The 13,927-nt window shown below is 38.9% G+C and overlaps 1 protein-coding gene across 2 annotated transcripts in view; it reads left to right on the top strand.

Annotated features, from left to right (window-relative positions):
- The first annotated feature begins 414 nt into the window (after positions 1-414).
- si:ch211-166e11.5 (sterile alpha motif domain-containing protein 3) overlaps positions 415-13,927 on the top strand; it is a 35,396-nt gene continuing 21,883 nt past the window's right edge. The window contains exons 1-4 of one of the 2 annotated variants that reach the window (XM_067443040.1): positions 415-486; positions 6,518-6,648; positions 11,651-11,686; positions 12,215-12,268. In XM_067443040.1, coding sequence (XP_067299141.1) covers positions 6,564-6,648; positions 11,651-11,686; positions 12,215-12,268 — 175 coding nt within the window. In that variant the 5' untranslated portion in view covers positions 415-486; positions 6,518-6,563. Of the gene's footprint in view, positions 487-510; positions 818-6,517; positions 6,649-11,650; positions 11,687-12,214; positions 12,269-13,927 lie in introns of those variants that run through there. The other variant, XM_067443041.1, reaches the window with a different exon arrangement.

Genomic DNA, 13,927 nt, shown 5'->3' with positions numbered 1-13,927 from the left:
TCATCTGTAAGTGAAATTACTATCGTATTTTCAAACAAATCAGTATAAAAAATAGTGTTCACATGTTCACAGGCTCTGCTCTTCAACAGAAACTCATAGCTACACCCTTTTAAATGCCAACATTACGTCATTAAACACAAACACATCTATGCCTTTATTGATATTGTGCCCGTAGATTTACATGGACAGAGACTGAAGCAAAGCATGCTGGGAACTGTAAATCTGCTATAACTGATTCAGTTTGAGTTCTGCTGAACAGTTATTGAGTTACCACAACCTTTTTATAATAAGTGCAATGAACTTTCTCTGTTATTTGAGCGAAATTAACTCGTTTCATTTAATACACATATGTATGTGTTTTGTATGTACATCTAATGCATGTTTTTGATTTGTGTTAACTCGTAAGCGGGACTTTTATTTTGGTGTGGCGATGTGACGTCATAAGTATGCGCCAAGCTCGTCCGCCTGTGATTTGGCTGAAGAAAGGTTTGTGTTTGCATGCGTTTAAAGTGTTTAATTCGACACAAAAGTCTATTCTGTAGCGTCTGCAATATATGTGAATGAATCAACTGTTAATGAATGCAACATCTTAATGCTTTATCTAACATTAATGAGCGTTGTGTATGTAAGAAAAGCGCAACTACACGTGAGAAACAGAAAAGACGCGTCTTATTTAAACGCGAATTCGACTGTGATGGAGAAACGGATCTTTTCCAAACTCCGAGTCATTTGAATCAGTTGCTCTGCAATCGCAGATTGACTCGCTGTTCGATTCACCGACACGAACACGAACGATTTCATACGCTTTTGTTTTCATGTAAGTGGGATATGTTAAATGCAAACTACTATTCATTAAACACTATATAATTCGTATATTTAAAATTATCTATATAATTCGTATTCTCTGTTACTCTTGTATTCATTTGAAGTCTAGTTTTAAGTGTTTTGCTAGTTAAAGTGTGAGAAAATGAATTATCAGTCTAAAAGAAATGTTATACTTTCCACAAAATGAACCATGGTTTTTTTTTATAGTAAATGTGGAGTTACTGTGTTCTTTGACTAATTGATTACCATTTGTATTAGTCTCATCACGAATGCCATGGTAAAACTATGTTTAGAGTAGCAAAACCATTGTTAATTTGCCATGGTTTAACTAAGTTTGACTCTGGAATTTGTGCTGCAGGGTCTCACATAATTGTAGTTAAAGCCATGGTTAATTTCCATAAGGGATAATTACACAAGTTGCTTGCTGTTGGAAAGAACAGCAACTCTTGCGTATTTTAAGGAAATCACATTAAAAGGCAAATGTCACTGTTGACTCCAACCCTAATTAAACACGCAAAATAAGCTAATCACTATGTTTAGGGTTACAATGAGGGTTGGAACTAAAGTTAATATCCAAGAGTAAATTGTACCATCTCATTCATTGTCAATATTATCCAAGCTTTTTATACTTTCACCGCTGGAATTACTAGTTTTTATGTTTTTTAGACACTTCTTCCAGCAGTAATTAGTAGAATCAACACTGCTCAGTTTTATTTTAAACACTCTAGTGATGATTTTATCAGTCGATATCGATAAATATCATGATAAATGTCACACGTTTAAAGGCAAGTTTTTTCCCCTTAGTGAATTTTTTTGTGGTTTTAAACTACTCTTTATTGTCAGAACGTAACACTTCTTTTTTTTTATTCTTTACACTTTTCCTGTCATTTTACCTTAACAGAATAAATATCTTAGCAGAAAAATGAATTCTTTATTTTAACGAGTGATATTGTTTGAATTCATAAAACAGGTTTGCGTTTCCTTACTTTGAGTATCTTCAGCACAGTTTGCAACGCAGGCTGAAATATTAATATTAGATGTTTTGTCTCTTAGAAATGCACATTTAGCAGTAGATTGAGTTGTCATGCATGCCAATTTATTTTCATTAACCAAAACAGTGGCATTTGTCAAAACTGTATCAACCAAATTTTTATATGGTAAAGTGTTATTAAAATAAACCATTGGTCTTCCATAAATTCATAGATTTAAATAATAAAAAACACAGGTAAAAAAACACACACATAGCACCTCATTACCATGGCAAAAATGTAACATGATATTTGTATGAAAAATAATACATTTGTCTAAATACATTTAGTATAATGCACAAATGCTATAGCTTAATAAAAAAAAAATGAAAATGACCCCATGATTTACTGTCTCTCTAGTTATCCTAGATGTGTAAGACATTCTTCTTTCAGACGAACACAATCAGAGTTATATTAAACATGTACTGGCTAATCCAAGTATTGTAATGTGAATGGTTGTTTAATTTATGAAGTCCATAAAGAAGAATCTATCCATCATAAAAGTGCATCTATCCATCATATAACTGCTCCACATTAGACTGACAAGCCTGACCCACATCAAGATGTTTGGTCTGGAAACTCACCATAGACAGGGCTCAATCCGAGGGGCGGATAAACGGTTGTCTTTCAAACTCCCTCTGCACGCGATAGGATAGCGCTACACCAACCAGAGCAATGAAGGTGAAGGGGAGCTTGTTGACAGATTAAACATTCACCGGTCGGCTAAACTCCGAACACATCTTCCCTTTTTAAGAATGACTTCAGTGCCGTTCTTTGTTCTTTTCTCAGAGAAAAGCTTAACTCCAAGTCTTCCAGAGTCGCGGTCAGAGCTGATTCGAAAGACCGCCGCCGTTCGCCAGTTTCTGTGTTTACTAGAAGCGCAAGCGCAACTCGGCCGTCGTCATTATGGCCCCGCCCGCCGACTCTATACACGATGTGATTGGCCCGGCCAGAGTTTGGTTTTTACAGCTCAGAAGGGTATTGAGAGTTCCTAGACGACACTCGCGGCAGATTAGATTTGCTGCCGCTAGGGTGCGTCTAGATTTCTAGGCTAGCTCCACTTGGCTCTGGGGGTTAATAAAGGCCTTCTGAAGTGAAGTGACACATTTTTGTAAGACTTTATAGAATAAAACTTTATAGAATAAAATACCTTTTTATAATAGATGGATACCGTTTTGTAATGTATGGATGGACTTTTATGATGGATGGATGGACTTTTATGATGGATGGATGGATGGATGGATGGATGCACTTTTATGATGGATGGATGGACTTTTATGATGGATAGATGGATGCACTTTTATGATGGATGGATGGATGGATGCACTTTTATGATGGATGGATGGATCGACTTTTATGATGGATGGATGGATGGATGGATGCACTTTTATGATGGATGGATGGACTTTTATGATGAATGGATGGACTTTTATGATGGATGGATGGACTTTTATGATGGATGGATGGATGGATGGATGGATGCACTTTTATGATGGATGGATGGATGGATGGATGGATGCACTTTTATGATGGATGGATGGATGCACTTTTATGATGGATGGATGGACTTTTATGATGGATGGATGGACTTTTATGATGGATGGATGGACTTTTATGATGGATGGATGGATGGACTTTTATGATGGATGGATGGATGGATGGATGGATGGATGGATGGACTTTTATGATGGATGGACTTTTATGATGGATGGATGCACTTTTATGATGGATAGATGGATGCACTTTTATGATGGATGGATGGATGGATGGATGCACTTTTATGATGGATGGATGGATGCACTTTTATGATGGATGGATGGACTTTTATGATGGACTTTTATGATGGATGGATGGATGGATGGATGCACTTTTATGATGGATGGATGGACTTTTATGATGGATGGATGGATGCACTTTTATGATGGATGGATGGACTTTTATGATGGATGGATGGACTTTTATGATGGATGGATGGATGGATGGATGCACTTTTATGATGGATGGATGGACTTTTATGATGGATGGATGGATGCACTTTTATGATGGATGGATGGACTTTTATGATGGATGGATGGACTTTTATGATGGATGGATGGATGGATGGACTTTTATGATGGATGGATGGACTTTTATGATGGATGGATGGATGGATGGACTTTTATGATGGATGGACTTTTATGATGGATGGATGCACTTTTATGATGGATAGATGGATGCACTTTTATGATGGATGGATGGATGGATGGATGCACTTTTATGATGGATGGATGGATGCACTTTTATGATGGATGGATCGACTTTTATGATGGATGGATGGATGCACTTTTATGATGGATGGATGGACTTTTATGATGGATGGATGGACTTTTATGATGGATGGATGGATGGATGGATGCACTTTTATGATGGATGGACTTTTATGATGGATGGATGCACTTTTATGATGGATGGATGGATGCACTTTTATGATGGATGGATGGACTTTTATGATGGATGGATGGACTTTTATGATGGATGGATGGATGGATGGACTTTTATGATGGATGGATGGACTTTTATGATGGATGGATGGATGGATGGATGGATGGATGGACTTTTATGATGGATGGATGGATGGATGGATGGATGGACTTTTATGATGGATGGACTTTTATGATGGATGGATGGATGGATGGATGAACTTTTATGATGGATGGATGGACTTTTATGATGGATGGATGCACTTTTATGATGGATGGATGGACATTTATGATGGATGGATGCACTTTTATGATGGATGGATGGATGGACATTTATGCTGGATGGATGCACTTTTATGATGGATGGATGCATTTTTATGATGGATGGAGGGACATTTATGATGGATGGATGGATGGATGCACTTTTATGATGGATGGATGGATGCACTTTTATGATGGATGGATGGACATTTATGATGGATGGATGGATGCACTTTTATGATGGATGGAGGGACATTTATGATGGATGGATGGATGCACTTTTATGATGGATGGAGGGACATTTATGATGGATGGATGGGTGCACTTTTATGATGGATGGAGGGACATTTATGATGGATGGATGGATGCACTTTTATGATGGATGGATGGATGCACTTTTATGATGGATGGATGGACATTTATGATGGATGGATGGACTTTTATGATGGATGGATGGACATTTATGATGGATGGATGCACTTTTATGATGGATGGATGGACTTTTATGATGGATGGATGGACATTTATGATGGATGGATGGACTTTTATGATGGATGGATGCACTTTTATGATGGATGGATGGATGCACTTTTATGATGGATGGATGGACATTTATGATGGATGGATGGACATTTATGATGGATGGATGCACTTTTATGATGGATGGATGGACTTTTATGATGGATGGATGGACATTTATGATGGATGGATGGATGGATGCACTTTTATGATAGATGGAGGGACATTTATGATGGATGGACTTTTATGATGGATGGATGCAATTTTATGATGGATGGATGGATGCACTTTTATGATGGATGGATGGACATTTATGATGGATGGATGGACATTTATGATGGATGGATGGATGGACATTTATGATGGATGGATGGATGCACTTTTATGATGGATGGAGGGACTTTTATGATGGATGGAGGGACATTTATGATGGATGGATGGACATTTATGATGGATGGATGGATGCACTTTTATGATGGATGGAGGGACATTTATGATGGATGGATGGACATTTATGATGGATGGATGGACATTTATGATGGATGGATGGATGCACTTTTATGATGGATGGAGGGACATTTATGATGGATGGATGGACATTTATGATGGATGGATGGATGCACTTTTATGATGGATGGAGGGACATTTATGATGGATGGATGGATGCACTTTTATGATGGATGGAGGGACATTTATGATGGATGGATGGACATTTATGATGGACAGATGCACTTTTATGATGGATAGATGCACTTTTTTTGGACTTCATAAACGAGTCAAGAAGTCACTGCCATTATAAAGCGTGGAAGAGCCAGGACATTTTTGAGGGTAAATCATTGGCTCATTTTTATTTTTGCCGCAAAACCATGGTGCAGTTGGTGTTAATGTAGTAAATCCACTGTAAAAGATGGATTTGTAGAATGATAAGCGTCTGACTGCTCTGTTTCTGCTGTTTGTCAGTGCCGTTTCATTTGGCTTTAAACTAGCTTAATCCACTCAGACAGTTGTGTTCTCCGCTGAACTCGAGCTCTGTAGTGAGCTTGTGCTGCTGTTTGAGCCGAGCGGATAAATGGTTCACGTGGCGTCGTTTTAATTACTTTTGTTCTGACTTTTGCGCGTAAACATGATTTAACTCTTAATATAGTAAAGATATGCTATATCACAATAATTCTCGTTTTGTCACCCAGCCTTTCCTTGATGTGTTTGAATTGTCCGTATCTCATGAACAAAGTGTCAGAGGTTTCTCCAGCCTTACAAAATTATCTCCCAATCGTAAGCATGACTTGAGAAGCTGTTCATGTCCAATTTCCAACTATGAAACTGGTATTTAGGCTAATTCTGATAGGACATAAAGGCAGCTCAAGATGTAGTGCTTTCTGTTAATCATTCTCCTTTTTAAACATGTCACATTGTCCAAACACACAGGAAAACCCTGGTTCAGCTGAGATCCGTGTGACGCACTCGTATAAGGATGGCGTTGTTTAAAGAGGAGAGTGAAGACATGGGGATTGGAGAACTATTCAGAGTAAAACCCGAAGATGCTGAGGAACAAGCAGGTTGGTTTTTGAGCCTTGATCTGTACCCAGATGAATGATATTTCTTAATGTCTCACAGGCTGTGTTCTATAAATAGATACGACTGTATTGTCACATACTGTCCCGAGTAAATACAGTTGCTTCTGCTTCTTCACGTGTTTAAAGGGGGAGTGAAACACTCAGTTTCAGTCAATCATGTCAATCTTGAGTACCTATAAAGTAGTATTGCATCCTTCATATCTCCGAAAAGTCTTTAGTTTTATTATATTTATAAAAGAAATATGGGCTGTACCGAGTCTTTCCAGAAAAAAACCGAGCGCCTGGAGGCGTATCGAGTGGGCGGAGCTAAAGAATGACGAGCGGTGACGTCCTCAAGCGTGGAGAAACCCATCGCTATCTCAGCTAATAGATGATCCAGAATCATTCGGAGGCAGAAATAAATTGAACAGGAGAAACAGCAGGACGTCCGTCTCTGTGGTATGGACTGTATTTAGTGGTCTGTCAACATTTGTGTCTTTACTCGCAGTTTATGAGGACATGATTCGGTTTATGGACTATTGTATGCGACTAAACCTTAGCAGTTGCAAGCAGAACGGTTTAGCACGTCAGACTAGTGTAACGTTATACAGAGAACAGCAATGGAGTCCGTTAGCGCATTTGAATGACGAAGCACGCGATCGTGTCGTTTACTGATGTTTACTCACGCGACGATAGCCGACAGCACAGACATCTGAAGCAGTTTTACTCACCGGCTGCTTCCAAAGCAGGACCGAACCTTTATCGCTGGGACCGCTCCGTCAAAAACACACTTCTTTGGTATGATTTGGTGAAGTCCTGACAGCAGTGAACCGTGGAGATCCACTTTGAGACGCGACTGAAGCGATGTTGTGAAGCTTCCCGTCATTTCTGCGTTCAAATCGGTTCAAATGCAGCGCTGCCTACCCGGAATGCTGTGCTGAAGCGTTGAAGTCGCTCGACGTCACCCATAGGAATAAAGTGGAGCGCGGCGCCTGGATCTGCTCTCTATCGACGTCAAGCCGACCCATACTCGAAAAAAACTCTCCAAAACTTGTGAGAAACCGGAAGGAGTATTTTTAACACAGAAATACTCCATCAAACGTCCAACATTAGTGTTTGAAACTTTGTCTATGTTTAGGATGGGAATCCAAGTCTTTAACAGTGGAAAGCTCAGTATGCATGAAACAGCATTTCACCGCCCCTTTAAGTTGAAGAGCCCGAAAAAGGGAAAAGTCTAGACAGTGGCTGAATTTATTTCGGTAGTGATCCATCATGAATTTGTTGCAATGCTACTTAGCTCCATTTTTCTGCCTTATATGTCTTTCTTCTATATCTTCTCCATTTTACTGTTCCAATTTTGAATCTATGATGTTGAATTAGGGCTGTGCGAATAGTTGAAAATGTAAGAAAATCGCGATGTGAGCATGTGTTATTTCTAACAGAACATTTTTCCCGCCAGCCCCCTCATTGGATGTTCACACCAGGGTTCCCGTGGGGTCTTAAAAAGCATTAAAAGCATTGAATTTATTCTTTTGCAAATAATACCTTAAAAGACTTTAAAAAATCTTGAATTTTAATGTCTGGGTTTAAAAAATTGTGCTTTATGTAACTTCTCTGTATTGTATTTTTCCTCAAAACTTTCATTTGTCAACCACGATTATTTTGATTAAATAACGTAGCATAAACAGGGTTTCCGCGGGGTCATAAAAAGTCATATATTTAATAATAAGAATTTAAGGCCATACAAATTCATAAAAACGTCTGGATTTTCCATAAAGGTCATAAAAACATAAAAACAAATGTAAGGCCTAAAAAGTCTTTGCATTCTAGGTCTTAAATACTGTTAAACAGGTCTTAATCTTCCTACTTAAATGAAATGCTCTCGCCTCCCGCAGCATGCGCGCATGTGTGTGTGTGTGTGTGTGTTTGTTCTGTGGTGTTTGTAGTTTTTTCTTTCGCTAATCCAACTATTGTTCGCTCTATTACAACTACAAATTAGACAAGCATGCCACTTATATTGCAGCCAATCATCTTTCGTGTTATTGGCACGAGCCTCTTTCTGATCGTACCCCACAGACGCATAAAACATTCTTCAGCTGAGTCTGACGGTTGTTTCAGTTCCGCGATCTCACCGTCTTGCATAATGACCAAATAAAAGTATAATATACCCGATTGCACTAAAAGAGTTAATAACAGTGATGTAAACTCCGATGTCAGGCTGCGTGTGTTTGCTGCCTGTCAGCGCTCGCGCGAGTGTATTGGATGTGTTATTTCTAGGCTCATTAGCCTAACGTTACTCTTGAACGATCAAATACACACATTATGCATATGTCTATATCCTGATTTCAGTTCAAAAGTTTTAAAAGGGACGTGTCAGTAAGCACTGGATCTGTGCATTAGTAAGTTCTCAAAGTGAAAGCAAACTAATGTAGCCTAAGAACAACACAAACGGGGAAACAGCACTTACACTTAAAGGAACACTTCAACTTTTTTAGAAATAGGGCTTATTCAGCTTTGCTACTTTGTTACATTTAGATATGTGGAGAAATGCATTTTAAGCTAAGCTAGCGGCGACCCTGCCAAACTAAAGCAATGCACTGAGACAAATGCATTTGCCCACATATCTAAACGTCTAAAGAAGTTGAATAAGCCCTATTTCTAAAAACAGTGGAGTGTTCCTCTTTGTAGATATGCATCTTTATGTTGTATTTATTTGTCCTATTGTCATTTGTTTATAATTATATATTTTATTACTGACCGCCGATTACTTGATTACTTAATTACTTGAAAACTTTTTACTTATATTAAGCAATTGCTTATTGCTGTGGCTTACTTTTAAGATGTTGGTCATATTTCCCACCCCAAGCGATCGTGTTATTAAAGATAGATAGTGCACCACTGGACCAGCCTTTTTGTTTTTGTAATATGCCTACCAAACAAGATTCATGCATTTAGTTTGTTTATTGCCATGTGTGACTATTGTGTATCTAGGTTAATGTTGCATCCTAATTATGAAAAAAATAAAAATGTTAGCAAATTTATGGAAGTGACCACCACAAAATAAAAAATATTTTTGGTCAAATTTTGTGTATATATATATATATATATATATATATATATATATATATATATATATATATATATATATATATATATATATATATATATATATGCTAATACTGGTGGGATTGAGCTATGAATAATAAGTGTACTAATACTTTGTTCAATTTAAATAAATTAAATAATATAAGTTTAAGTAGGCTAATTGAGTGATTCTGCACTTCCTATGCATGTTTTTTTTTTTATTGCGCAATATAGGTCTTAAATTTTATTCACAATGGTCTTAAAAGGGTCTTAAATTTGACTTGGTGAAACCTGCAGATACCCTGATAAATAAAGAGTGGTGGACATAGAGATCGTAACGCAGCCCGAGGTCATATTCAAATACTGCGAACATGTGATGCCTTCAGCAAATGAAGATCATGCGCTACAGCACCACAACCATAGACTGCAACACATCAAGCAAAGGAGAAGCGCGAAAATTTTAGTTTTTCTTTGCTGGTAGGGACGTGAAATAGGTATTAATTTTTTATATAAATGGTCTTAAAGCAGCACTTGGCAACTTTTGCTCTCAGGGTCCCCCTACAGTTGGGAAAAAATAATGTCCTCAGCTACTGTCGTAAGCTCTGTCCTCCTACAACAGGGGATGCCATCGCGCGCGCATTTGCTGACATGACAGCCCTGATAGCCCTGAACTAGTGATGCGCGGGTCGTCTCATAACCCGCGGACCCCGTATGTCTATTTAATGGTCACGGGTGCGCGGCGGGTTGTAAAAATATATCCAGTGGTGTGGTGCGGGCCAAATAACTTCATAAAAGCGTCCCGCGGGTCGGTGCAGCACTAACAGTTCCCCTGAACACTGCAGGAGGAGTTCACATACATGTGTTCTTCTGGCGGCGCGTGTGAAATGTCTTCATCCCAGGTACAGTCAGTGGCATATGCTTCAGCAGGTCATATGAATATAATTTCATGGGTTTTATTTTTTTCAAACGCCAAATAATCGTGATGCTCACGTTTACAAGCCAGCGTCATTATAGTAGTCTATTGGTTAGCGTTTTACAGAATCTATATGATACTTCAGTTCAATGTTTGAGTGGTAGCTCACCGTAACAAGCAGGACAGCATCGGTCGGGCACGCCTCCTTCAGCTCACGCCGACGAGCAAACGCTGGTCACATGCTGATCCTTGTCCTGCCTTTAATCCCATCACTTTTTCGTTTCCTCTTATTGCTTTCCTCCAACAAAACCTTTTCTTTCTTATTTGTCTCTGCTGCTTCGGACATGACTATATTATCAGACGAACACAGTTGGGCTCGCACGTCCGAATTTAAGGAAGTGTTAGTATGGGTGTTGGTGGAAGTGACGTATATGTCGTAAAGCAGTCGAATTTTGTAGTTCTTTTTGTTCTCGGGTTACTACGCGAAACCCGAAGTTTAAAAGTACGATTAAAAACGATACAGACCCCATCAGGCTATGGCAGACGTGTCATTCAACCTATTGTAAGTCGATGGATCATCACAAGAGTCTTGAAAATATATTATGAAGGTTGAAAAGTTACCTAGTGCTGCCTTAAAAAGGTTTTAAAAAGACTGAATTTTACTTGTCATGAAATCTGTAAGAACCCTGTCACACAGAACGTGTTTTTCCTCTGTTTCTCAATGTAAACGTGCTGGACAACTGGCTTCTCGACCATATTTTAATGGTCTCAGTCTTGTCCTCGACACAAAAATCAGTTTTTTGTTAATTGGAAAGACTAATCTTCCTGGTACTTTAGACCGCGGTGGAAACGCAGACAGCAGATCTGGGGAGAAAAAGTTATGTGTGTGTTCCTACAGAACATTTCTCTAATCTTATTATTGTTATTTTTCTTAATTATCTTATTATCTTCATTTTATGTAAGCTGTCCTTTTGCTTTATAGCTCTTTTGCACATATCTCTTTTGCAGGGAGAAGCAGTCAAGCAGCAGGAGGAACAGCATACTGTAAGTGTTTTACTGTCTCATTTGATTTTTGTGCAGTTGTCGTTTTATTAATAGGTCTGTATATTAATTTAAATAAGCAGTAGAGCTTAGATTGAGGCCAAAAAAAATCAAGTCCGACTCACCCAAGCCTGTGCACGTTGCAACGTTTATTTTTTGCTTCGATTTTTTTGAAACACTTCAGCAACAGAGAAGGCTTCAACCAATCACATAAAAAGAAACAATGGTGACGAAATGTTCAGTAGATGTCACTAGCTATTTAATCAACATTAACCTTTGCAGGTATCGCATTTCTCACAAGATAACAGCTGCAGCACAGACAACGATAACACAACTTTTTGAACTGTTGTTTGTTGTTTGTTGTTGTTTTTTTATTTTATTAATGTAATTGTGTCCGTGACTATGGAAAATGAATGTGTTGCCATCAGTATGTCAATGTTCAATACACACTTAAATGTTTACATTGTGACTCAACTGGAAGCATAGCTGCTCTGTTTCGATTGGTTCCCTGAAGTGTGTTTGTCTCGTCAGATGCGGTGCTACTGTCTGGAGGAGCTCCTCAAATTGTCCAACGGACTTTGGAAAGTAAGTGCAGAACCGGCCATGATGAAGTTTTAGTCCTGTGCAAGATTAGCATACTCCTTTAAGACTGGGTGCACCCAAAACCTTCTTTTGATCTATTAAAGAAAATGAAAAGCTCGTCTTCACTGGATGATAAAGTGTCCATGTTTTCTCGCCCACGAAAGTTTTGAAATTTTTGAGCTCTGAAACGTCACAGACTTAGCAAATTCATCTTGCGGTTGATGTGAATGGTTTTGACACGAACTATTTGTATGTGAAATATTCACTTTTTCGCTTCACGTTTCCGTTATGTGTCTGGTGTGAAAGGGCCTTAAAGGGATCCCATGGTGTTGAGACTTGTATGGCTTAATATAACATAAATGATGTCTCTTACTGAATTATGTAGTAGAAAACCCATGAAAGATCTACGTTATTTTAAAAATCGATTTTATATTTGGACCATGGGCGGCGCCATTTTGTTTGCGTTCTAGGTTGATGACGTAGAGTGGTTGAACTCCTCAATCAGCTGGCATTACCCGTAGCTATTTTTACCACAACGCAACTCGAAAATTGTTTCAGAGTTAAACAAAACCAATGAATTCCTTTGTAATTATACTTAAAACACACTCAAACATACATGTGCACACAAACTCACCTACACAAGTCACAAACAGATCGGCGGGCGCGCACACGACAGGCTCTGTCTCAATCGAGATGTTGGGCTGCTCAGTCTCCACGACAGGGGCTGAATCTGAAATCGACCCTATACCCTTAAATAGGGCATTATTTGAAGGGACGGACATTTGTAGTGTTGTCCGACACCATAGTGGACATGTTCGAGTGCAGTCATTCAGTCTCACGTTCCACCGCAATAACGAGTAAAGCCGATTTACAAACAGCTGTCCGACTTCACGCACTCAAACATACATGTGCACACAAACTCTCTCTCTCACACAGACTCACACACACCCCAACAGATCGGCGCGAACACAGCAACACACACACACACCAACAGATCGGCGCGAACACACACACAGCCCAACAGATCGGCGCGAACACACACACACACGCACGCACTGCGCGCGCATACATAACCCTCAATCTATTCCCTGTGTTGATATCCTAGATAGACTGTTGATAGTAGATTAACTATAATGCCTAATGTGACCAGCAGAGGGAAATATCTAGGTAGGACGATGGGATAAAGTAACGTGAGGAAGAGAGGCAGGATGTTTTGGTGATGATGCATGCGATTGAGACAGAGCAGTCAGGTGTGTGTGTGCGCGCCCGCCGATCTGTTTGTGACTTGTGTAGGTGAGTTTGTGTGCACATGTATGTTTGAGTGTGTTTTAAGTACAATTACAAAGCAATTCATTTGTTTTGTTTAACTCTGAAACAATTTTCGAGTTGCGTTGTGGTAAAAATAGCTACGGGTAACGCCAGCTGATTGAGGAGTTCAACCTTTCTACGTCATCAACCTAGAACGCAAACAAAATGGCGCCGCCCATGGTCCAAATATAAAATCGATTTTTTAAATAACGTAGATCTTTCATGGGTTTTCTACCACATAATTCAGTAAGAGACATCATTTATGTTATATTAAGCCATACAAGTCTCAACACCATGGGATCCCTTTAACGGTAATTACGAGCCTGATTTAAACCCGAACATTTTTTAATACGT

This window comes from Pseudorasbora parva, chromosome 5 (assembly GCF_024679245.1).
Source record: "Pseudorasbora parva isolate DD20220531a chromosome 5, ASM2467924v1, whole genome shotgun sequence".
Classification (NCBI taxonomy): Eukaryota; Metazoa; Chordata; class Actinopteri; order Cypriniformes; family Gobionidae; genus Pseudorasbora; species Pseudorasbora parva.
The sequence above is the reverse complement of the archived record's forward strand: the minus strand, read 5'-3'. Positions and strand labels throughout refer to the sequence as shown.